Source organism: Budorcas taxicolor, chromosome 9 (genome assembly GCF_023091745.1).
Source record: "Budorcas taxicolor isolate Tak-1 chromosome 9, Takin1.1, whole genome shotgun sequence".
NCBI classification, from domain to species: domain Eukaryota; kingdom Metazoa; phylum Chordata; class Mammalia; order Artiodactyla; family Bovidae; genus Budorcas; species Budorcas taxicolor.
The window spans coordinates 19,340,451-19,366,208 of NC_068918.1; the positions used below are offsets into that span (position 1 = coordinate 19,340,451).

Consider the following 25,758-nt stretch of genomic DNA (forward strand, 5'->3'; position numbering starts at 1 on the left):
ACATTTTCAGACTGGTAGCCTTGTAGGTAGGGGAAGTGACACCCAAGAGATGCCTTAGCCGCCTCTGCTCCAGTGCCTAGCTCACTGCTCCATTCCCAGTCTCTTCCCATTGACCTGTGGCATATTCTTTGTCTTTTTTTAAAACTATGACCTGACAAGTCCTTTCTAATTATTCTCTCCTGTCAGAAGAACCAAAGCCATCTTTAAAAGAAGATTTAAAAAAATAATAAAATAAAATAAAAGAAGATTAAAAGAATATTTGAGTGCTTTTTAGTTTCTCATTTAGGTTTATAAATCTATTTATGGAAAGTCCACTTAGCAGCTATTCAGTCTTTCATCTTGGATCCATTGCAAAACCAGTTGATTTTGTCCCATTCACCAGTGGCTTGCTTTACAGGTCATAGAATCTGAGGCATGCATAACTATAGAAAGGGCCATGTGAAAAATAATAAAATTCTATTTCTTAAGTGTCACCTGAATAATGAGTTTTTTTAAAAAAAAACTTCTATTCATAAGGTCTATGAGAAGTACAAATGAACAGAAGAATAAATTAATAAGTGATTTCATTAAAATCTTCTGCATTACATAATCAAGACAAATTTTATAGATTATTTTCAATTTCAATTTCATGAGAATCAATTTGTAGGACACCAGGGAATGTTTCTATTCTGCTCTAAACATTTTTGTAGTACTGTGGAGGAAATGGATTCAAAAATCGTCTTTTTTATGAATGAGGAATTATTGTTCTCACAGAGTGTGTACCTTAGCATTGTTTCTGTATTACAGAGGCATATTTTGGGCTGGTATCATATTCTAGACTTATTTTTCTAGTTTGTTTGTTTTAGGCTTCACAATTATTAGTCTGTCTCGTGACTGAGCAGCTTCACTTCACTCACTTCATGCTTTCTCGCTGGAGAAGGTAATGGCAACCCATTCCAGTATTCTGGAGAATCCCATGGACAGAGGAGCCTGGCGGGCCATGGTCCATGGGATCGCAGAGAGTCGGACACAACTGGAATGACTAAGCACTCACGCTTGTTAGAGAATGACATTTGATCATTTGGCAACTTAGAATTCCTTAGGATTGATGGATAAACTGAAAAGCTTGTTTCTTTTTTAAATATGAAAGATACATTATCTAAATAACTAAAAAAAGTTCAGATTGATTTTTTGACATTTCACATTATGAATTTTAAGTTGTTTAATCCTTAACCTAAAAGGATTCCCTGTATTGTAAGTATTGAGGCTAGTATTGGGTTGCCCGAAAAGTTAGTTTGTTATTTTTCTGTTCAATCTTGTGAAAGCCTCAAATGAACTTTTTGGCCAACCCAGTGGATTTTGTTGAGTAAATTTTCTTAGGATCAATCAACAAATATTATAGCCAGGATTTTACTCTGCATAACTGCATTTATGCTTTAGGCATTTTATAATAATTAGAATTTTTTTTCTTTTTCTTGGATTAGTGAAAGAAGCATATATTCTTTGAAGAAACATTTTACTGTAAATATTTTAACTTAGCCACAATTAAGCTTTTTATGACATGTTATAATTAAATTGAACAAAGGCTATAATCTATAATAAATTTTTATCTGAAAGCATAACACCCATAAATGTTGATTCCTTTGGCAAAATGTAAAATGTGTCATCTTTGTTTGCATTAAAGTTTATGGATTAAAGGATAAGGAATAGAATTATTTAACTGTTAAATATCTAGTTAAAGTGCTTCACTCAAAATGCCAGCAAATTTGGAAAACTCAGCAGTGGCCACACACTGGAAAAGGTCAGTTTTCACTTGAATCTAAAAGAAAGGCAATGCTAAAGAATATTCGAACTACCATACAATTGTACTCATTTCACATGCTAGCAAGGTAGTGCTCAAAATCCTTCAAGCTAGGCTTCAACTTAAACTAGGCTTAAAACTCAACATTCAAAAACTAAATTCATGGCCTCTGGTCCCATCCCTTCATGGCAATTAGATGGGGAAAGTGGCAGATTTTATTTTCCTGGACTCCAGAATCACTGTAGATGGTGACTACAGCCACAAAATGAAAAGGTGCTCTTTGGAAGAAAAGTATGACAAATCTAGACAGCATACTTAAAAGCAGGGACATCACTTTGCCACCAAAGGTCTGCATAGTCAGGGCTGTGGTCTTTCCAGTAGTCATGTACAGATATGAGAGTTGGACCATAAAGAAGGCTGAGTGCCAAAAAAGTGATTCTTTTCAACTGTGGTGCCTGGAGAAGACTCTTGAGAGTCCCTTGGACAGCAAGGAGATCAAGCCAGTCATTCCTAAAGGAAATCACCCCTGAATATTTACTGGAAGGACTGATGCTGAAGCTGAAGCTCCAATACTTTGGCTACCTCACTGAAAAAGACATTGATGCTGGGAAGGATTGAAAGCAGGAGGAGAAGGGGGAAACTGAGGATGAGATGGTTGGATGGCATCACTGACTCAATGGACCTGAGTTTGAGCAAACTCTGGGAGATGGTAATGGACAGGGAAGCCTTGCTTACTGTGGTTCATGGGATCACAAAGAGTCAGACATGACTTAGTGACTGAATGGCAAAGACATTTGGTTCAAAGGATCTAGTATTTCAATTTAGTGAAAAATGAATAATTTGGGTAAGTAGTGGCCTTATTGTAATTACCTTGGGTTTTGATAGTCTATCATTTCATTAAAATATGTTGATGGCATATGTCTGCCTATCCTACTATGTTTGTGTTTAGCTGTGGATACAAATGTTTAAATACACACACATACATATATATTTTTAAAAAATTTAGCATTTCTATAACAGAGAGAAAGTAATCAAGAGCATTATTTCCAGAAGTCATTACTTGAATAATTTCAGTTACCTTTGGAAGCCAAATGCTCTTTATGAATCACTGTGGCTTCTGAAGTAACTGAGTTTTATTCCAGGAAATAACACATACACACACACATACACATATCCAGAAAATCTGGCTTGTGTGGTTGTCTTTCATTTCCCTGGAGCAGAGATGCTTTATAAGCCTAAAACAACATCATTATGATCAGTTTTAGGACTATAGTATTAACAGTTATGATTTTCTTATGAAAATTGCCTTAGCAACATTTTTTTATGATCTGATTCTTTTTACAATCTCTGGAGTCTTTTATAGGAGGCATATTTCCACAGAACTAAGATGCAGAAAAGATCTGATGCCATCTTTGAAGACCCTCCTCTAATACTGAATCAAAGGGTCTAATATTTATGTTTGAATATTTAATGCATTTCCCTTTTGTTATAACATTACAAGGGAAAGTGATTTTTATGCAAGAAAAATGATCCCTAAATTGTTTCTCATTTCTTTTCTCCTCTAAGATGGAAAGAGACGTTGGATGGCAAGAATCTTGTAGAGCATAACGGTGGAGCTATGTTCCTCCAGCTAAAGCTGCTTAGTAGTTTCTAAAAACACATGCTATAGGGCAACCAAAATTTTATAAAGCTTATTTTACTGAATTTGCTATGGCTTGGTAATACTAATGCAGCTGCAATGCTTGGATAAGCTTAGTCAAATAAAGCCTATAAAAATGCTCAGTCCATAGAAATAACTGCTCTGAGTGATCTAATGTCAGAAATATCGGTCTGTCAATAGTAAAATCCTATTCGTATAAGCTTTTCAAATGATAGGTTAGGGAATTTCACTGTTCTGTATAATACTGACAGACCCAGCACACTGTGGTAACCCTGGATTAACTCTGAGGAAAGTGGCCCCTCTCTCCCAGTCCTTAACATGAATACCAAAGTCGAGTCTGTGTGTGCATGCCAAGTTGCTTCAGTCGTGCCCAAGTCTTTGTGACCCTATGGACTATAGCCTGCCAGGCCCCTCTGTCCATGGGATTCTCTAATCAAGAGTACTGGAGTGTGTTGCCGTGGCCTCTTTCAGGCGATCTTCCTGACCCAGGGATCGAAGCTGCATCTCTTACTGTCCTCCATTGGCATGTGGATTCTTTACCACTAGTACCACCTGGGAAGCCCACCCGACAGTAAATACCGAGTAGGTTCTTAGAAAATAATGGCCTAGTTTTCCATTTATTTCTTACTCCTTGAGGTGCTGAAGATATAATTTTATCTTCAGAATACACAGTAAAATGACTGCTCTTCTGCTCAATAAAAACTGAAATGTTGATAGGTATGAAGGGGCTAAAAGGAAAAAGGTAAACCATTCATCATTTTGTTTATCTCTTTGCTTTCTCACATTTTTTGTATCAGAATTTTAATTGCCTAGAGAAAAAGCTTTTATATTAGTTGCCAGTGAGTGGCATCCTCCTCACATACAATTTAAGATCAATTTTTAGTCTATTTGGACAAATAATTCAGAGGATGATGTGTTAGAGAATAAGCAATACATAATACTTTGAAAACTCTGATAATGAGTAGTCTTCAGAAAAGATTCTGAAGAGTCTTTTTAACTCTTCAGCTGGTTCTCTTCAACTCCTCTGTCTCAGTTCCGTTTCATATCATGCGTGCAGCTTTATCAGCTGTTTCTAAAACCCTGTAAGTTCCTTAGAAGATTTGTATAAAGTATTGTTTGTGTTTACCTAATTTCTTGCATTTTTCAAGTATGGGCATGGATACCTTAATGTTCTTTTCAGAAATACATAAAAGAGCTTCAAGCTCATTTGGAAGTCCTTTGAAAAGCACAGGAAGCTGATTTTTTCCCTATAGAGTAGATGATTTTAAAAAATACACAGCAGATCTTCCCTCTCTAATAAATTTTTCAGACTGTATTTTATTCACGCAATATGTGTTTTTCTTCCTGGGGTATATGGACTCAGTTCAGAAAGATGAACATTTGGGCTAGGTTATTCTGATTGGTTCTAAACCTATCGAATAGCTTAAAGAAGATTTGGGTTCAAGTTAAAATATAATATCCTATTATAATGGTGCCCAATTCTAAGCATACTTTTTTTCTCACAAAATTTAAGTATTTTACTTCACTCACTATTAAAAAATTCTAAACAGAAGAAATGAATAAAGAAAATGTGGTATATATATACAGTGGGCTACTAGTCAGCCATAAAGAAGAAGGAAATAATATAATTTGTAGCAATGTGGATGGACTTAGAGATTGTCATACTAAGTAAGTCAAACAGAAAAAGACAAATATCATATGATATCACTTATATATAGAATCTAAAGAAATAGTACAAGTGAACTTATTTACTTGGTTTCCCTAGTGTAGTGGTTATTACATTCCCCGAACATGTGAAAGGTTCCCCCATTTGAAACCGGGCAGAAACAGAAGGGCATTTTTGAGATTCTCTAGTGGCTCAAATGGTAAAGAACCGGCCTGCAATGCAGGAGACCCAGGTTCAATCCCTGGGTTGGTAGGATCCCCTGGAGAAGGAAATGGCAATCCACTTCAGTATTCTTGCCTGGAGAATTCTGTGAATAGAGAAGCCTGGTGAGGAACTTATTTACAAAACAGAAATAGAGTCACAGGTATAGAAAACACTCTTGTGGTTACTGGGGTGCGGGGGCGTGGGGGAGAACAAGGAGGAGGGAGAGATAAACTGGGAGATTGATATTGATCAATATACACTATAATCTATAAAATTGATAGCTAATAGTGACCTATTGTATAGCATAGGAAATGCTTCTCAATACTTAGTAATGACTGGTATGGAAAAAGAATCTAAGAAAGAGTGGATATATGTATAGGCATAACTGATTCCGTTCACTGTACAGCAGAAACTAACTCATTTTAAAGCAGCTATACTCCAATAAAAACTTTTAAAAAAATCTATGTGTCTGCTTTTAATTCAGATATGGCAATAGCATTAGTTCTGGAGTGATTATAGACAGTGTCAGTTTATACTAATAATTACAGATGCATGAAAACAGTGGTACTTCATTGTAATTTTTATTTATTTTAAAAGCCCCTGAAGTACTCAATAAAATCAGTTATATCCCTACTTAATGATTATATACTCTAAAATATCTTTATCCATATATATGCACATATGAAAACTTTATGCTATTGAATTATCACTATTTTCCAACCAATGGATACAAATTTCTTTATAAAGAGAAAACACAGATTTACTTTTATTTATATTTGTGTGGTGTGTGCCTCATTGCTTCATTTGTGTCTGACTCTTTGTGATCCTATGGTCTGTAGCCTACCAGGTTCTTCTGTCCGTGGGATTCTCCAGGCAAGAATACTGGAGTGAGTTGCCATGTCCTCCTTCAGGGGATCTTCCCAACCCAGGGATGGAAACTGTGCCTCTTACATCTCCTGCATTGGCAGGCAGGTTCTTTACTCCTAGTGCCACCTGGGAAGCCCTTATTTATATATAAGTATGTAAAACATGTGGACTTCCCTCGTAGCTCAGTCGGTAAAGAGTCTGCTTGCAATGCAGGAGACCTGGGTTCAATTCCTGGGGTGGGAAGAGCCTCTGAAGAAGCGAATGGCAACCCACTCCAGTATTCTCTCCTGGAGAATCCCATGGACAGAGGAGCCTGGCAGGCTACAGTCCATGGAGTCAAAAGAGTTAGTCACGACTTAGAGACTAAAGCAACCCCATGTCAAAAATAGGGCTTCCCTGGTGGCTCAGATGGTAAAGAACTCACCTGTGATGCAGGAAACCTGAGTTCGATCCCTGGCTCAAGACAATCCTCTGGAGAAGGGATTGGCTACCTACTTCAGTGTTCTTCCCTGGAGAAATCCATGGATAGAGGAGCCAGACAATAAAGAGTTGGACATGACTGTGACTAACATTAACTATGTCAGAAATAAACCAGGTTGGTCCTTGAAACAATTTCCTAAAAATTCACTCAGAGAAGTAAACTTGAAAGAAGTGTTGCATTTCTTGAAAGAACTTGAAAGTTCTTGCATTTCCTTAAGTTTCCTGAAAGTAGGTGATGCAGTGTGAGAAACCAATCATTTTTATATGACTATAGTTTTAAGCAGAAGCATTCCTTGATGTCCTTATTACAGAGTACCTTCAAATGAAAAGAGTATAAATGTGCTGTGTGCTCTTTTGGGGCAGGGAGGACTGTTACACTCTTAATGGAAAGAAAGTAAAAGCTATTGTGACACCGCATTGGTAGGCTTCGACTCCTCTGAGGTAAAAGCGGCTGGAGATGATTAATTCTTATAGAAGAGTTGATTTCCATGAAAATTTAAGAAAAATAAAGTAAAAAACACACATTTGAGTCAACAAGTTGTGGAAAGTTAGTGATGTTGAAGCATTGAATTTAGGATTTTTTCCCAAATTGAAATAGCAGGTTCATTACTCAGTCCTTTTCTCTTTCAGTTCACTCAGTTCAGTCGCTCAGTCGTGTCCGACTCTTTGCGACCCCATGAATCGCAGCACGCCAGGCCTCCCTGTCCATCACCAACTCCCGGCGTTCATTCAGATTCACGTCCATCGAGTCAGTAATGCCATCCCGCCATCTCATCCTCTGTCGTCCCCTTCTCTTCCTGCCCCCAATCCCTCCCAGCATCAGAGTCTTTTTCAAGGAGTCAACTCTTTGCATGAGGTGGCCAAAGTACTGGAGTTTCAGCTTTAGCATCATTGCTTCCAAAGAAATCCCAGGGCTGATCTTCAGAATGGACTGGTTGGATCTCCTTGCAGTCCAAGGGACTCTCAAGAGTCTTCTCCAACATCACAGTTCAAAAGAATCAATTCTTCAGCGCTCAGCCTTCTTCACAGTCCAACTCTCACATCTCTTTCAAGGGGTTTGTAATTCAATGACAGTGGTGCTATACAGCAGGAAAATTTCCGGGGCTAGGTAAAGCATTTCAATTATATATATTTAGCACAGGAAGAAAACATGTCAACCCGAACATAAAATACTAGAAGATTAATTTCTCAAAAGAACTAAATGTAACTCATGGATCTTATATCTATTCTATTCAAATCATATTTGCTAGGAACCAGTGTCTGAATATTTCTTTGCCTAAAATTGAATCCACAGAATCTGGGAGATTTTCTATCAATCCCATATTCAAACTTCAAACTGAGAAAATCAGATCCCCAAATGACTTATCTTCTTGCATAAGAATTTCTGGGCCCATGAAGTCAGGATAGGTTATTTTCCTAAAATGAATCTGATTGAATCTCTCAAAATCATTGCCATGAAAAAGTCACATCATGGGTCTTGTTGATTAATTTCCATCACTAAGCTATTGCACTGACATTTTGATTTGGGTTACTTGAGCATGTACTGGTAGTATGGGGCCATGGCCACGATTTCCTTTAATTTAGTATGAAAGATATAACTCTATTAAAATAGCTTTGTCTACTAAGCTTAATTATATTAATGTTTGCTTGAGTAATTTTTAAATAATCGAACAGAAACATGCAGGCGATGGACTGAATTGTGTCCCCCACGTTCACATGTTGAAGCCCTATTTATTCCTCGGCGTGATGGTACTTGGAGACAAGGTGTTTGGAGGTAATTAGGTTAGGTTAAGTCATAGAGGTAGAGACCTTATAATGAAATTAGTTCCCTTATACAGGGAGACATTATGGAGCTTGCTAAACCCTCCCTGCCATGCGAACACCCAGTGAGAAGGCCGTAATCTGCAAGCCAGCAAGACAGTCCTCCCCAGAAACTAACCATGCTGGCACCCTGATCTAAGACTTCCAGCCTCCAAAACTGTGAGAAAATCAGTTCCTGTTGTTTAAGGTACCCAGCCTGTGGTATTTTGTGGTGGTCCCTAGCTGCCTAGGAAACTGCACCGCCACATATTTGTAACTTGATCCTCAGCACTTTTAGTCAGCTGCACATTTATTCTGCCTAATCTGCTTGTAGAAACCTCTCCCAGGTGTTGTACCTTTTGGAGATTTAACAACCTTAATAATGCTTTAATTGCCTCATTGGAAAGGAGTGTCTCCTCTTAATTATTGGCTGCTGCTGCTAAGTCACTTCAGTCGTGTCCGACTCTGTGCGACCCCACAGACAGCAGCCCACCACGCTCCGCCGTCCCTGGGATTCTCCAGGCAAGAACACTGGAGTGGGTTGCCATGTCCTTCTCCAATGCAGGAAAGTGAAAAGTGAAAGTGAAGTCGCTCAGTCATGTCCGACTCTTCGCAACCCCATGGACTGCAGCCTACCAGTGCATCTTCCAACCATGGGATTTTCCAGGCAAGAGCACTGGAGTGGGTTTATTTAGTAAATAAAAGCTTTTTTACTCAAGAAGATTGAACGTCTTTTTCTCTGCCCCACTCATGTTTCCTCCTCTGTGGAAGCTTTAATTAATTATTTTGACCAACTAAACTTTCCACTTCTTTTGAAATGCACCCTGAACAATTTTTTTAACATTAATTTTTTAAAATTCTGTACAGTTTTAATTCTATACAATTTTACTTTCCATTTATAGTCCTCACAAAATACTAGCTATTTTCCTTGTGTTGCACAAAACAACTTGGAGCCTGTCTTACACCCAGTAGTCTGTGCTTCCCGCCCCTTCATTTCCTCTCCCCTCTCCCCACTAGTAACCACTAGTTTGTTCTCTGTATGTTTAAATCTTCTTTTATGTTATAGTCACTAGTTTGTTGTATTTTTTGGTTTTATGTCTAAGTGACATCATATACTATTTCTCTTTCTCTGTGTGAATTATTTCACTTAGAATAATACTCAAGTCCACCTATGTGGCTGCATATGGCAAAATTTCTGAATAGACGTGCTTTTACTTCTGTCAGTAAACATATATCTTAATTCAACATTGTCTCATGTCATAAAAATATATTTTGGTTTATATTTATTTCTGGATCGAAATTGTCGGAAATAAAAGCCACTGGCAGGAAGCAAGGCTTTAATGATGGTCTTGCAAGATCCAGTGTCTGGTGAGCAGGCACAACCAGTGTCATCACAAGCAATTTTGTCTCCTAGTGTGCAATTTCCTCCCCCAGCTCCCCATTGGCTGAGTACTGTGGGGTGAACAGTCTTCCCGGATGTTGCCTAAGTTTATTCCCGCCCTCCTTCTGGGCGGGCCCCTCCCTGACACCTTGTTTCCTCCTTTCCTGTGCACCTATCCCATTCTTATGTTTTGCATTCATCAGTAGAATGAGTCTGCATGAAACCCTATTCCTGTTCTTCTGTTTTGAGCTCACCAATAGAATGAGTCCGCATGAAAATCCTAGGCATCCCACCCTCCCTTTGTTTGCCCAGACTTTCTAGTTTTGTAATCCTTACAAACACTACATACATAAGTAAGCTGTTAGGCAAGTTTGGCTGGTAGTAATTTTTCCACTCAAAGCCAAAAGTCCTTGAAAATGAACCACTTTAAGTTTTTTTATTTCTTACAAATTCGCTGCATCCTGCAGATCCTTCTATCTGTAGAAATAGATGTTATTTATTATGACAGTTTCTTTAGTTGATTTTCTTTGGCAAACATGAATTTTTTCACATTAAATAAGTATTTATTGGGGCCACACTGTGTAAAGTAAGTGCTATGCTAAAGTCTATGAGAGGATAAATGACTTGCTTCCAACCTGGAACTTGGTTGAAAACAAAAGAAAAACTATAGAAGAGTTGGGATAATTTCATCCATATATTGTGTTAAGAAAATGTTATAGAATCATAAATAAGAACAGTAGTGTTCACTTAATAAGATCAGGGGAATATCATTATGGAGTTGAGATTTGAGGCAATTCTTGAAAGAGAATTTGGCTTTCAAGAGTGGAATTTCAGCAGAATTGAAAGAGACACGTGTACCCCAATGTTTGTTGCAGCACTGTTTACAATAACTAGGACATGGGAGCAATCTAGATGTCCATCAGCAGACAAATGGATAAGAAAGCTGTGATACATATACACAATGGAATATTAGTCAGTTATTAAAAGGAATGAATTTGAATCAGTTCTAATGAGGTGGATGAAACTGGAGCCTATTAGACAGAGTGAAGTAAGTCAGAAAGAGAAACACCAATACAGTATACTAACTCATAATATGGAATTTAGAAAGACGGTAACAAAGACCCTATATGCAAGACAGCAAAAGAGACACAGATGTAAAGAACAGTCTTTTGCACTCTGTGGGATAAGGCAAGGATGGGGTGATTTGAGAGTATAGCAGTGAAACATGTATATTACCATATGTGAAATAGATGACAACTGCAAGTTGGGTGCATGAAGCAGAGCACTCAAAACTGGTGCTCTCAGACAACCCAGAGGGATAGGTGGGAAGGAGGGTAGGAGGCAGGTTCAGAATGGGGGCACACCTGCACCCAGAGCCAATTCATGTTGATTTATGGCAAAAACTGCCTCATATTATAAAGTAATTAGCCTCCAATTAAAATAATTTAAAAGAAAAAGAATGGAGTTTCTATTTTAAAAAAAATAGAAATAAAAAAGGAATTCACCAGAAGTCCTTACCCACTTTAGATTGGTGAAACAATGTATTTTAAGTTCAATACATTTTCAGAAAGTGAATTCTAGTTATGCACTTATCATTGCTTTTCACCTTTAAATTCAATTTGCTATTTGTCAGAAAACAAGTTTTCTGAATGGAGAGGAACTGCTGTGTTGAAAAAGAAAAGTTCAAAAGGTAGGGGAAAAGTAGGCTTACTGGCACCAATGCAAGAAGAGACATCTGTTACCTGGCAGTAAAGAGTACTGGGAGGTGAGCTAGCACGTCACAGCGAGAGGTCCCTGCCCACAGAGGGAGATCCTGCCTCTCACCCAGAGCACAAGGGAGTTCCTCCTAGAAGGAGCACTTTAATATTAAAATTTGACCTTAACCAGAACACCTCATTTCACTTAGGACCATAATAGCACAACCGCTTAAAATATAAGAGTGAGATTTGAGGTTTTCTTTCAGAAATGATTTAATTTAAAAAAAAAAGCTAGATATTTTTAATCATTCTGACTGATCCTCACTTCTTATGACACAAACAAATGAAGGAAAATAATTATTTACATTCCTAGCAGAAGCAAAACCATCAATCAGAATTCCTGATGACTGGTGATATGGACTCAACCAAATTAAAAGAGTTTATATATTCTCATATCACCGGAAAGTCCAGCGATCAATCTGGCCCTAAACACAGCTGGCACCATGAACCCAAACGGTGGTGTCTGGACTCTGCCTGTTTCCATCTAGCAGCAGGTTCTTTAACTGGTGGGCTAGAGAGCCACTGGCAGATCCTACCAGCTTGGCAACCCCCGCAGAAAGAGTGTCCTCCAACAGTTTCATGAAAAATGAGGAGGTTTCTGATTGCACCATCCCTTCACAGTCCTGGGCAAGATGAAATATTCTGATGGTCAGGCTTGTCTTAAAGGCCCATTTGACTGAGGGAGGGTTCATTTTCTAATCTCAGCCCTGGAAAAAGAAATTCACTTGCGGGAAGAGTAGAGTCAGTGGGTAGGTAGGAAGGGGTGCTAGATAACATAAAATAGATGTGTCTATCTCTCCATCTCCCAGGTAACTTAGGTAGCCAAATCATCCTCTGAAATATTATAATAATCACATGCCCCAGATCTGGGGGAAAAGATGGCAATTTACCTTTCATTGAAATTGGCAGGGGGTCAGTTTCTGGTTTAAGACAAAAGCAGTTTTTACCTTGAAAGAATATATAGTTTCTTTTAAAGTGCTTAGAATCTAGATTCTTCTAAAACTTATGTTATATACTACTCATGGTTTACTGATATTACACACATATGTATATCAATTAGAATATCTAGGATTATTTTGATAAAGATTGTTTTTGTGAATTGTCATGATTTATCTTGCCCTCAAAATCCATTTTCATTCACTTTATATATACAAGAAGAAGCATGATTTAATTGTACAAGATTTCTTCATATGACACATAGACATTTTTTATTATAGTATAGTTGATTTATTAATACAATTTTGTGTTAATTTCAGGTGTACAGCAAAGTGATTCAGTTATGCATATACATATATTATTTCTTTTTTAGATTATTTTCTCACATAGGTCATCACAAAATATTGAGTGGAGTACCCAGTGCTATATAATAGGCTCTTATTGGTTATCCATTTTATATATATAGTATGTGTGTTTATCCCAAGCTTCTGATTTTCACTCCCTGCCACATTTCCCCTTTGATAACCATGTTTGTTATCAATATAGGATTTAGACATATAGACATTCTTCAAACACTAGGATTAATAAAATATACAAGTTAAAAAATGTATAAATCTTCACTCTTCAACTGTATTTGCTTAAGGATCTTTTCAATAGAGTTTCCCCCAAATTGTTACTTATGTGCATGTTTTCTGAAACACTTGAAAATATAGCAAAGGTCATTCTTGTAATTGGGAATTACATTCTTAATGTAATTTTGAAAGAACATGTTTTTCTTGGATAGTATGTACTCCCCCTCTCTTCTTTGCTCTCTAATTTTTGAAGAAAAAATTTAGTGCTAGAATTTTCCATAAACTGCCTCTTTAAATGTGAATTCATAATTAATGTTTTTATGAATTGGATACACAATACTTTATACCATTGTAGAGTATAGGTGTCTTTCCTGAGCATCCTGGAAGAGCCTGCATTGCTCTTGTCTCAGAGGAGTAATAATGGTGAAGTGTGCATGGTGGTTTCCTCATCTGATTAACAAGGCATGAGGAGGTTAAGTGAGTTCTTTCATAAGGCTTGTGATTTATTCTACAGTGCATAACCTGTCTGTGAAGCTGGGCTTTGGAACCACTACATAGACAGCCCCTAATTTTATTTTATAGAGCAGAGTCTCTTGGCCCTCCAGCCAGAGCCCCACTTCTTTTGAAGCTGATTCTGGCTATCTGGCAATCAAAGTAATTTGTATGAAATCAAAAGGAAGGGAATGAAAAAGTAGTCATGGAAAATGCTGTCATATACCCTCACTGCTCTGCTTCAATTGTGAGACACCAACTTTCAAGAAGCATCACCTGTGTCAAATTACTCAGTAATATTTACCTCTCATTTTTTTCTGCCATATCAATAACTAGCTCTTGTCATCTTCAAAGTGCTTCTCAAACGTTAAATAATCTCAGATTATACACTCTGTTCTTTGCATTTATCTTGACCAGCTGTCAGAGAGGGCAATTTATTTCCGCTCAATTTTATTCCTCTTGACTGTACATGTGTGTGGCGTCTGTAAATAAATGTGAATGGAAATTGAAAGGTACAAGCAAGTGTGTTTCCATAACAAAGTGAAGTGAAGTGAATTCACTTAGTTGTGTCCAGCTCTTTGCGACCTCATGGACTGTAGCCCACCAGGCTCCTCCCTCCATGGGATTCTCCAGGCAAGAGTACTGGAGTAGGTTGCCATTTCCTTCTCCAGGGGATCTTCCCGACCCAGGGATCGAACCAGGGTCTCCTGCATTCCAGGCAGACGCTTTAACCTCTGAGCCAGTTCCATAACAAAGGCAACACATAATTTTCCTTAAACAAAATAACTTTCAGATTACTTTCAAATTGCTTATGGTTTTGTTGTTGGATACTCAGAATATGTTTTCATCACTTTTTAATCTTAATTCTTAAGTAGAATTTTTGAAGATGTGAAGATGAAAGAAATCAAAAAGATTTTAAAAATTGCTTAGTGTTAAATTTATTTTGTATTTATTTAAAATATCATACCATATTAGGCAGGACTGTTGGTGAAATAAAATTTAGAATATACATTAAAAGCAGTTCTTTAAGCAATTAAAAGTAACATTTTAACTCTAAACTTGCATTACTTCCTGAATTTATAGTTTCTCATTTTTTTTCTGATAAAAAAGAAAAAAATATATAAATTCTTACTATATTAAAATTTTCTCTTTTAAAAATGTGACCAGAGTTCAACTAATTTTGTATCAAATTTCAGTAAGTTTAGTCATTCAGTTTCAAGATACCAAGCAGCTGTGTACTACATTGTCTACAGAAATACTCTCTAATACACAGTTCACTGAAGTGAATCTGAAGAGCAAAAGCAATTCTTCCCATGTTCTCTATACAGTTGTAGTAGAAAGCTTTCCGAGGTTAAAAATCAGGAGATTAGCAACATATCAGCTTTCAGGTGGGCCTCTTCTAAACACTTACAATTCACTTATTCTCCTGCAAATCATTATTCCAAAGATCTGATTCACTTGTAGCCCCACTTGAGTCTTAAATCGCATTTCAAAGCACTTCTATCATTCATCCATTTTCAGAACTGCCATTTAGAAGTGATGGGAATTTGGCACCAAAATCAATGAGAGGATATGATATGAGCTCTTTCCAATTTTTTCTTCTTCGAACACTGTCTCAAGTACAGTCTGTGAAATCTTTTTTAAAGTTATTTTTCCATCTTGGTATCATTTCAACTAAATTGAGTTCTTGAGCTTGAGATATGTATTCACATAGTTTTTCAGAGAAGGAAATTCATTGTTACTATTGTTAATTTATAACTAAAGTTGTTTTAAAATTTTAACTACATGTTTTTATCACTGATGTTTCTCATCAGCTTTTTACTCTTAAAAATGTACGCCTAGACTTACCACTGTCATCTCAAAATAGTTGCACTGGTTATGTCCGATTGTTATTGTTATTTAATCGCTAGATCATGTTCCACTATTTGTGACTATGGACTGTATCCCACCAGGCTCCTCCGTCCATGGGATTTCCCAGGCAAGAATCCTGGATTGCCCTTTCTTTCTCCAGGTGTTTGTTATTAATACCTGCTAATATATGTATACACTTAAATGTGTTTGATTTTCTTTCCCCTAGTCAGTCTAGATTTTATGTCATTATTTTATTTTTTTTAATATATAGGGGAGGTAATTACCATTTTATTGGTAAAGAAACAAAAGGATAAAACTTTATTAACTAGAAAACAATTTTGCGTGTGTTATTTTCATTTCTTCTGTCAATTAATTGTCTTATGAATGGATTTATACTTTAAGTATCTGGTGTACACATCTGTTTGAGGGTTCAAACATTATTTTTGTACTTTTAAAGAATTCAGTTCAGTTCAGTTCAGTTCACTTCAGTTCAGTTGCTCAGTCGTGTCCGACTCTGCGACCCCATGAATCGCAGCATGCCAGGCCTCCCTATTCATCACCATCTCCCGGAGTTCACTCAGACTCAGGTCCATTGAGTCCGTGATGCCATCCAGCCATCTCATCCTTGGTCGTCCCTTCTCCTCCTGCCCCCAATCCCTCCCAGCATCCGAGTCTTTTCCAATGAGTCAACTCTTCGCATGAGGTGGCCAAAGGACTGGAGTTTCAGCTTTAGCATCATTCTTTCCAAAGAAATCCCAGGGTTGATCTCCTTCAGAATGGACTGGTTGGATCTCCTTGCAGTAAAAGGGACTCTCAAGAGTCTTCTCCAACACCACAGTTCAAAAGCATCAATTCTTCAGCGTTCAGCCTTCTTCACAGTCCAACTCTCCCATCCATACATGACCACAGGAAAAACCATAGCCTTGACTAGACGGACCTTAGTTGGCAAAGTAATGTCTCTGCTTTTGAATATGCTCTCTAGGTTGGTCATAACTGTTCTTCCAAGGAGTAAGCGTCTTTTAATTTCATGGCTGCAATCACCATCTGCAGTGATTTTGGAGCCCCCAAAAATAAAGTCTGACACTGTTTCTACTGTTTTCCCATCTATTTGCCATGAAGTGATGGGACCAGATGCCATGATCTTCGGTTTTCTGAATGTTGAGCTTTAAGCCAACTTTTTCACTCTCCTCTTTCACTTTCATCAAGAGGTTTTTGAGTTCCTCTTCACTTTCTGCCATACGGGTGGTGTCATCTGCATATCTGAGGTTATTGATATTTCTCCCGGCAATCTTGATTCCAGCTTGTGCTTCTTCCAGTCCAGCGTTTCCCATGATGGACTCTGCATAGAAGTTAAATAAGCAGGGTGACAATATACAGCCTTGACATACTCCTTTTCCTATTTGGAACTGTTGTTCCATGTCCAGTTCTAACTGTTGCTTCCTGGCCTGCATACAGATTTCTCAAGAGGCAGATTAGGTGGTCTGGTATTCCCATCTCTTTCAGAATTTTCCAGAGTTGATTGTGATCCACACAGTCAAAGGCTTTGGCATAGTCAAGAAAGCAGAAATAGATGTTTTCCTGGAACTCTCTTGCTTTTTCCATGATCCAGAGGATGTTGGCAATTTGATCTCTCGTTCCTCTGCCTTTTCTAAAACCAGCTTGAACATCAGGGAGTTCACAGTTCACATATTGCTGAAGCCTGCTTGGAGAATTTTGAGCATTACTTTACTAGCATGTGAGATGAGTGCAATTTGTACTATAAACAAAAGTAACTATTTTTATTGATCATCTCTCTTAATTTTGTTAATGGGGTAAACAGCATCCATTAATATGAATCAGTTAAAGTATGTGTTCCTCTTTTCCTATATTACAAAAAATATATTGATTAGAAAAGACAGTGAGGGAATTATAACATTCTTTTTTCTAGTTTGTTGAAAATGTCTTAGCCTAATATAGACGCTTATGAAGTGGAAATAAATGTCTGCATTTATTTAGGAATTAGGCCCTCAACCTTTGTTTGCAAGGTTAATCTTGCACTTCTAGGCCTTCCTTTTAATGACAGTAGTGGTTATAATCCTAGCTGTGGAAATGGTGGTCAATGTAATGATAATAATGAAGATTATTCTAAGAGTAATTCCATTTAGGTGAAATTTATTTTGTGAAAAATGTCAAAAAAGTTTCTGGTTAGAAATGGAAAAAAAAAGCTTAAAAAAATTTTAATGTCAAAGAAGTTTGAAAATTTGCTTTTTAAAAAAGAAATTGGGAATATAATTTAGAGATAAAATTGAAAATATTTTCTTATGTATATTAAAATATTATTAATCAAAATTTTCACTTTCCTGATATGTAATTCTTTAATTTTTGCAGACAATGTAGCTCATATTTAAAGTATATGAAATATGTTGTTAAGCTGTGATGTTGGCAAAAATATTTGGATTGTTAGTATTTTTTCTCCTTAGTACTTAGGCATTTACTTCACATCTGTATAATTTCTGGTTGGTCTTCAATTGTTTTTAAATAAAACATGATGTATTTATTTCAAATTATCTCTAAGTTTCCTCTTGAGATAACTTTCTATGAGTAAAGGTTATCGATATAATCATTTATGCCTGCTCTCCACTGAGGGGCAACTTTCTGGGCATGCAAAGGCAGCAACTTTATAGGAGAAACATGAGTTGCAAAATTTTTAAATGTTTATACATAAAAGTATCATTAAAAAGAAAAGGTAAACAGTTGAAGGAAAAAAATTGCAACGTAAGGTTAAAGCAGTACTATCCTATAAGTGTGTATTTATTTATAAACATGCATGTATACATGCATGCATACACATGCATATATGTATATGTACATTTATTGTTGCTTTAATCATGAAATCGTGTCCCATTCTTTTGCGACCCCGTGGGCTAATGCCAGTCAGGCTCCTCTGTCCATCGGACTGTCCAGGCAAGAATACTAGAGGGAGTTGGCATGCTCTCCTCCAGGGGATCTTCCTGACCCAGGGGTTGAACCTATGTCTCCTGCATTGGATTATTTACCGCTGAGTCACCAGGGAAACCTATATATGTACATATACGTATATATTAAACAAAATACTTACATAGACATTATATATATGTACATATGAACACAATTAAATAAACCACCAAAAGGAGCTTTCTAGAAAAATGAACAAAAAGCTTCACAAGATACGAAATATAAATGAAGAATAAACATACAAAAAGCTTATCTCTAATAATCAAAGAAGTGCCAGTTAAGCTGAATTATCCTACTATGTGCTAACACATATTTTGAACACTGGTAATACCCAGAGTTGTCAAGGATAAGGAAACAGACTGCCTGCATATACAATTTTCTAAAACAGACTTTCAAATATGCATATATTCTCAAAAGATATAAAAGTAGTTATTCTATTTGCCCAGAAATTCTATGTTTAGAAAATTCTTCTAATAGAAAAATCATTAATAAGTGCTGAGAAAACTTCTGCCATGTTCCAGGGTAGAGTGCTGTTTGACTAAATTATGCATAGCCATGGAATGACGTGCCATGTAGCCACTTAAGTGGTGTTTTATGGAATACATACAGCAAGAAAACATGTTTATTATATATCACCTAGTTAAAAAAAATAACAGAGAGTATGATGATGACTTGTCAGGAGCAAATAAAATCACGTTTATGTATTTATTTGCATATGCTGAAAAGTAGGTGTAATTAGAACAATATGTCAACAGTTGTTTTGAGGTACTGAGAACACAAATAAATTAACTATTACTTAATAAAGCTTCCAAATAATTATCTATTTATTTATTTTGCTATTTTTTATATTTTTGAATTTTCAGTCACAAATGTGTAGACTTTTAAAAGCAAGTATAAAAGGTTTTTGATATAATAAGAGTTTTCCAACATTAATCTCTTAGATCTTCTGTGCCCCTTTCACAAATAAAAATGAATGACATCAATAGAGGTCAATTACGCTGTTAAACCAGGATATCCAAAAGGAATTTCATCCATTGAACTATTTTATCCCTGATTTTGTTTCTCTCCCGGAGGAGATATTTTGCTTGCATTTAGACCTGACATATGAACCTAAATAAATGAAAAAGGTATTAAAAAGCAACTTGACCAAAAAAGCCATTGCCCTTGATGGTAGTGGATAAAGGCAGTGGTAAGGGAGATGTGAAAGTGATTGAAGGGGATGACAGAGTTTGTGGCCTGGATGGCAGTGTTTATGGAGCTTAGGAGACTAGGAATGCCGCTTATGAGGGCCTATGGGTATCAGAGTGCAGGGTAAATGCTGAGGAAGGAAAAATGTGGTAATGGACAGGGAGTTTGGTCCTCCCACTAAGGAGGTGTACTCTGCCATAGAGAGTGCGGTAAAAGAGCTCTATGTACTTATATAAGTCTGTGTTTTGTGAGGGTTTTTTGGTCATCAGTATTTGATGTGAAGTTCTAAACTGTAATTCTCTTTTCGCAAATGTTTGATTAGGAAATGCATCTACAACCACCACTGTGATAGACAGCAAGAATGGATCTGTGCCCAAGTCCCCTGGAAAAGCGCTGAAGAGGACAGTCACCGAGGATATAGTGTCGACGTTCAGCTCCCCAGCAGCCTGGCTTCTGGTCATCGCCCTCATCATCACATGGTCAGCTGTGGCCGTTGTTATGTTTGACTTAGTGGATTACAAAAACTTATCAGGTAAGGTCCATGAAGTTCGGCTCTTACATGAAAAGAAGCAGTGTTTTCTCCAGCTCTAGCTTTGTTTCTCTTCGCCCCACAAATAAAGCATCCTCCTACAAACATGCTTGAAGGCCACTGAGGGCTAGTTCCCATCTTCACCTTTCCTTCTTTTCTTTGTCTGTTTTCCTTATAGATTTCAAATGCAGCCTTATTTGAAGAGCTGATCAAAAGCTGAATGCTATAGTCCCATGAGGATAATGATCCCGAAGCACGGTGGCGGTGGATATTTGGTTTGGGAATAGGGATTTTATCAACCAATAATAAAGGATAATTTGTAGATCTTATACTTCGTTAGTACTCCTTTATAAAGGAGTAAAGAGTAAGGGGTAACATAAAACTAAACCAAACCAAATAAAGCACTTTTGGATAAATGGAAAATTGTAGAAGTCCCCTCACCATCTGGTCCCAAGCTTCCTTCCCAGATATTCTCTTTGCTGCTCCCATTGCATGCATACCCAGTCACTCAGTCATGTAAGACTCACTGTGACCCCATGGACAAGCAAAAGCAGTGGAGCGGGTTGCCATGCCCTCCTCCCGGGGATCTTCCCAACCAGGGATTGCACCCACATCGCCTATGTCTCCTGGATTGGCAGGTGAATTCTTTACCAATGAGCCACCTGAGAAGCCCTTGCTCCTCCCACTGAGACGCCCTATTTTGAGTTTTCTAATTATTTGTAATGAGACACTATGACCAGCCATGTGTTTTTATAATTTGAAGTGAAATAGGTATAGCACAGAGCTTCCCAGGTGGTGCTAATAGTAAAGAGCCCACCTGCCAGTGTAGGAGACATGGGTTCAATCCCTGGGTTGGGAAGATCCTCTGGAGGAGTGCATGGCAACCTACTCTGGTATTCTCGCCTGGAGAATCCCATGGACAGAGGCACCTGGCTGGCTATCGTCATAGGATCGCATAGAGCCAGACACGATTAAAGTGACCTAGCACATACACACGCAGGAAGATCACAAGTAATGAAATTTAGATTTTCACTGTGGCCTGTTCAGTGTCTGAGTATGTTGTTCATCTCTTTGTTCAAGATCTTTTTGTATTTTTTAAATTATATTTGTTTATTTTCACATCTGCCACGCTCTACTGACTGAGTTCCTTGAGGGAAGGAATCAGTCAGGTGCTCTATAAGTGTTAAATAAATAGGTGAATGAGTTTATGCTTATGCCTTTGTATCATAAGCAAAAACATTTCATCAACCTCTTGATGTGCTCATTCGTATTTTCACTGAGCACCCCCCAACCCACCTGTTCTTTCTTTAGTAGGAGTGGATTCAGTAGAGCACAGAAACTGTTACGTTGCCTTCTATACAGTAAGAGATCCTCTTTCTTATTATGGTATTTTGCTTATTCAACAGTTATTATCATCAAGTATCTACTATATGTGCCAAGAAATGACTAAGTTAAAAGAAATGCTAGTAGGAGTAAGGGGGAGTCATAAAAATGTATGCTTGGGTTTATTGACATGGAGGTGTGACTGAGTTGACTCTGCCCCCAGAGCATTGTAGCTGGGCTAAAGTGAGTATGAGCATCATAACAACAGAGAGACAAATCCCATGATGCCAGCCAGAGCAAAAGGGCTGTTTATAGAGAGCCATAAGCATCTGCTTTAAATAGGCAGTTGTTTCGATACTGTGTGTGTAAGGCAGCCTCTTAAAAGAATATACTGTTAAAAATGTGAATAATATAAAATATGACCTAGAATTTTAAGTGAAAATCAGTTGGTTACATTCCTCTAGGAGATTTCATTTCCCTTGAGCCTGGTTGGCTGTGATATTTCATCCATTCTTTTTTAGACTTTCATTCATTCAAATTTGAGAACCAAATTGTAGCTCAGTCGGTAAAGAATTTGCCTGCAGTGCAGGAGACCCGGGTTCGATCCCTGGGTTGGGAAGATCCCCTGGAGAAGGAAATGGCAACCCACTCCAGTACCCTTGCCTGGAAAATCTCATGGACAGAGGAACCTGGTGGATTGCAGTCCATGGGGTCGCAAAGAGTCGGGCACGACTGAGCGACTAACACACACACATGGTCATAAAATATAGTTCTTCAATTTTTATGGTAGATGTATTTTAGAATTGCATGTAAATCTAATATTTGTAAAGTTATTATTTTAATAAGTGTACAAAAGAAATTACTGTTGAATTTGTCCTTAATTATTTGATAAAGTGAGCACCTACATGTAATTAGACTTTCAGGTTAGATTATTTGAATGCAAGACACACTTATAGTCCACAGCTTCCTTGGACTACTGTAATGGGAAACTATGGATAATGCCTCTGTTACTGGTACTTCATTTGATTGACAAAAAATAACCTCTGTATTCCTACTACTTCATTTCTTCTTTCGAGAAGTGCTTATTAAGTACATCTTCTTTGCGAACACTCTTCCTCCAGTTCTCTATATTTATTATTGACCTAACCATCTCTCCATTCCCTGCAAAAAGAAACCTGCAAGTCATCCTTTAAATCTGCTGGGCACCTGATCAATTACCATGCTGTATGCCAGCCAACCTTCGTGCCCCTCATAAATTTGCTTCCTCCTCGTATGACCGCGGTCTCCATTACTGCACTTTAGACCTTGATTGTCTTTCAAGGGTGCTAGTGCACTTTCTTCTTGCCGGCCTCATCCAGTCTCTCCCTTTTAACATTGCCCTTAAGGTATCTTCATAAAGCATAAATTTCATCACGTATTTTTGCCAAGTACAGCTTCCCTGGCATGAAATTCAAGTCCTTGGCTTGGCCTTTATTTTCATCTTGTGATTCCGCTCATGTGCCCCATTTTACCTCCCACTGCTCTCACCTGTTTCTTTCCCTAGGAAAACATACACTCTCACTCCTCCCCGCCTCTGCTCATGTTGTTCTTTCCCCATTCCATGATCCAGTATAGCAGAAAGTGTACCAAAGAGGCTAAGAATGTTTACTCCGGTACTGGATTTCCTCACTACTATTAATAAATCCAGATCTTGGAACTTTCTAGCTGTTGTGAGAAAAGTTGCTTGGAATTTCTTTGCTTCCGTTTCATCATTTAAATAGTGCGGATAATATTAGTACCCATGCAATAAGATTATTAAGGAAATCATATAAATGAATTTATTTGTGGAGTGTTTAGAACAGAACCTGGTTTATCACAAAGTACTGTTTACATTTTAATATCTCTAGTAAGAGACTCATTCCTCTTTTCTTGAAGGATGGATTCATCCCATTTTTGCTAAACGTTTCCAGATTTCCTAGGAAAAACTTGCTGTGCTGTGCTTTCCTTTTCTTAGTCCCTTAGGGGCACCAGTATTAGCAGCTATCACATTGTATTATTAGTATCTGTTTACTTGTCCATCTTATTCAGAAACAAACTTATTCAAGGAAGAAACTCTCTTATTCATCTCTGTACATGAGTGTCTGTTATGTAGCATGTTTTGGTGTATATTGCTTAAAGGAATGAATAATGCTAATATTTTGATTTTTAAATAATTCCATAATTATGCAGAAACAAATATTTATCATAAAAATTTTATTTCATCCAGCTTCTGAGCAACTTAAAAAATTAATAAGTCATTTAATTTTTAAGTAGTTTTAATTTAACAAGATTATGTGTGTGTCAGTCACTCAGTCGTATCGTACTCTTTGCCACCCCACGGACTATAGCCCACCAGGCTCCTCTGTCCGTGGAATTTTCTAGGCAAGAATACTGGAGTGGGTTGCCATTTTCTTCTTCTTCAAATTTTGGGACTTCCCTATAGCTCAGATGGTAAAGAATCTGCCTGCAATGTAGGAGACCTGGGTTCGATCCCTGGGTTGGGAAGATACCCTGGAGAAGGAAATGGCAACCCATTCTAGTATTCTTGCCTGGAGAACCGATGGACAGAGGAGCCTAGTGGGCTACAAATTTAACAAAATTAGAATAAGAAAATTAAATATGTTTATAAAATGAAATGATACTTGTCATATTTTGTAATAGTCATCTACGGCTGCATAGTAAATTATCTTAAAAGTAAGAGGTTTAAAGAATAATAAATAACTATCACTGTACACAGTTTCTGTGGGTCAGGAATTTGGAGATGGCTTAGGTGGGTGGTTCTGGTATAGGGTATATCTTGAGGTTGCCATGAAAACACTGGCTGGGGGTGCAGACATCTGAAAATTTTTCTGAGGTTGCAGAGTCATTGGCAAGATGTCTCACTCACTTGGCTGTCAATTAAATGCTGGTTTGTCCTCAGAGCATGGCACCTGGTGTCTCTAGACTGAGTGATCCAAGAAAGAGCAAGACAGAAGTCACAATGCCCTTTATAACCGACACTTGCAAATCACACACTGCTGCACAGTTCGTCCTTACTCAGTGTTGGAAGAGACTGCACAGTGGCATGAGTGCCCACAGGCAAAAATCACTGGGCCGATGTGGTGGTTGGCTACCACATATTATATTGTCAGAAAGTTATATTGCCAAGTTATGAATCTTAGGGTCTGAAGAAGTAGCATTCAATTCTCTTACTTGACAAAGAGAGACAGGTGCAAAGAGAAAGATGGTGTATTGGAATGGCTGGTATCATGTGGCCATATCTAGGAAAATAAATATTCTCTAATGGATTTGAAATCTTAAAAATCTCAAAACTAAAATTCTCAATGATATATATATAATTCTTCAAATAAGAAATTCAAATACTTTTTGCTAATTAAAATTTGAATAATTAATTTCTAGAACCAAAAGCATATTAGTTCAAGGACATTGTATAATTACAGCATAAAATTCTAACTCATATTAACCACTGGTTGGATAGTATACATACACTTATATTAAAATTCTGATTTCTTTTCTCCATTTATTATGTTTTTAATCTCCCTTTTTAATGTTGTTTTTACAACAACAACATTTTTACAGAAAAAACATTCACTTCATTGAGAGTTTCAAAATGTAAATGATTCTCTTATGCTTCTAATGCCATTTTTAATTGGTGCCTTTCAAACATTTACTAGGGATAAATATTATTACTATGATGAGGCTTCTGTACTGCATAATAGTCTTTGAAATATGTATTGTTAATGTTTAAAAACAAGGTTGGTGGTAGAAGAAAGCATATCAGAAATAGTTCTGAAGGCCAGGCAGGTTTACTGTCCTTGGGCTCTGGCACTTGAGAAAAGTAGATAAGCAACTCCAATATATTAAAAAATGTGTACAGAGAAATGAAAATCTGTTTTCATAAGCAAGTACTGGATTGGGAAGAATGATTCTCATCTGGGCAGTCTTCTCAGTTCCCTATTTTCTGAATTTGATTTGGTTGATCTGTGTATAATCTACTTGTGAAGCACTAGTAGAAGCGGCTTTTAATATGTGCTTAATTCAAAAGACTGGGTTCACTTATATCTCTATAGCCTACAAGTTAGCATTACTAGGTGGTTAACATTTTCTTGTCTGTAAACTAGGGGTGACACCTGGATTCCTGGTCTGAAAAATCTGTGACTTTGCTTCATCTTTTCAAATAGGACAAATTTTAGGACATCAAAATCAGATACTAGATAAGAGATCTCACCTACCGTTCATTTCTTACTAAATGCAATGTTGAAACACTATTCCAATAGTACT

At 37.3% G+C, this 25,758-nt stretch overlaps 1 protein-coding gene across 32 annotated transcripts in view; it reads left to right on the forward strand.

Moving 5' to 3' along the window:
- Positions 1–25,758, forward strand: part of TRDN (triadin) — a 405,761-nt gene that overhangs the window by 38,134 nt on the left and 341,869 nt on the right. For all 32 annotated transcript variants that reach the window (XM_052645523.1, XM_052645524.1, XM_052645525.1 and 29 more), the window contains exon 2: positions 19,930–20,139. In XM_052645523.1, the coding sequence (XP_052501483.1) occupies positions 19,930–20,139 (210 nt within the window). The remainder of the gene's footprint in view (positions 1–19,929; positions 20,140–25,758) is intronic.